The following is a 1,574-nucleotide window of genomic DNA, read 5'->3' on the forward strand; positions in this document are numbered from 1 at the left end:
TCAATTCCGGTGTTTGATTCATCCAAACATTTTACAGAAAATGCTTTCTATTTTACGAAAAATCAATTCCCATGTTTGGTTCGGTCAAACATTTTACGAAAAATGGAAATCGTTTTTTACGGAAAATCAATTCTGGAGTTTGGTTTGTGGATCATTTTACGGAAAATATGAAATGTGTTACAAATTCAAACACCTGCATTATCTAGACAAACCTATAACAATACAAAACTAATCATCCACTTCAACATCAAAAATAATCATTCAAATTCAAGAACCTGCATTGCCTAGACATATTTGTAACAGTACAAAAATAATCATCCACTTCAACATCAAAAATAATCATTTGAATATACCCATAATATTTATATAAAAACAGCCACATCAATCGTTCACCATTGGCATTACACCTCCATGGTGTACAAAAATTATACCTATTTGTGGTATTTGAACAGTACAAATACATAATTTGGGCAATTGTATCATCCCAATAATACAAAAGACTACATATATAATACAATGGTAGGTCAATACTAGTACTACAACAAAAGTTAATTCCTAAATCTACCATCACAGTCAACATGAAATAAACAAATCAAATTTGTGAGAACAAAAAACCATCTAACCATAGCTTCCTCAACCTAGCATTCTTGGCTAGAAATCCACGTGCTGTCTTCTCATTTTCACAAAGATGGTCGAAGGCAGTTGCGAGCATATCTTCGCTATATCCATCTGCCATCATAGCCATTACCTCATTATACAGAGCTGTGTAATCCACCAGGCCCCGATTGATTTCTTTCAGAGCCACAGCTATTTCCTTCAACTGATTAGACAGATCAGTCAGCACACTATCATCAGCATTAGAAGGTGCACGCCCTCTTTTGCGGGACTTGGAAATTCCTGACCCAGTGGTGGATGACTCGACTGCATTCTTCCCTTTCTCGACCACACCTTCCTCCACATTGTCTACAACAAACTCCGCACTGTTCCCATTGTCTAGCTCACCATCAATATCCACATAGGACTTAGAAAAGCCACCTGTGGCTGTGTCCTTCCCCACAACAATCACTAATTCATCATACATCTCAATTTTTTTGTTTAGATAGTCTGCATGCTTTCGATGCACCTGTAAGGGAGAAAGGAACGTATAATAACAATGCAATAATCACTTCATTCATAAATTCAATATTCAATTCAATATAGATGCCATTAAATGTTTTAGGTCAATGATAAACAAAAAAATCTATTAGGGAACAGGAGACATAACTTATGATTTTGAAGATAAGTACAACAGAAAATACAATGTACAAATGCTAAGCCCAGATTTTACAATAGATCCGCACATGAAAGTTATATTTGAAAAACCTTATAAAAGCAATGGAATCCTAAAAAGAATGACACTATAAATTTCATATAAAAGGCAAAAACATATATTATTATCTATATTAAGAAAATATAGTTGGAAGCCATACCATGACTTCTTCTTGGTATGTCTTAGCGTCGCAAGTTATCATTTTTAGATTATCGTCCCAACCAAATCCACTCTTCTTTCTAAGAGTCTGAATAGTGGACCACAT

The 1,574-nt window shown here is 34.7% G+C and overlaps 1 protein-coding gene across 1 annotated transcript; it reads right to left on the reverse strand.

The window, feature by feature from the left end:
* Window positions 1–592: 592 nt before the first annotated feature.
* LOC126716148 (uncharacterized) lies at window positions 593–1,574 on the reverse strand. The gene is made up of 2 exons (XM_050417178.1): window positions 1,470–1,574; window positions 593–1,123 (listed from the first exon to the last, which is right to left on the reverse strand). The coding sequence occupies exons 1-2, from the start codon at window positions 1,572–1,574 to the stop codon at window positions 593–595; spliced, it is 636 nt and encodes a 211-aa protein (XP_050273135.1).

The sequence above is a fragment of the Quercus robur genome, chromosome 2 (assembly GCF_932294415.1).
Source record: "Quercus robur chromosome 2, dhQueRobu3.1, whole genome shotgun sequence".
NCBI lineage: Eukaryota > Viridiplantae > Streptophyta > Magnoliopsida > Fagales > Fagaceae > Quercus > Quercus robur.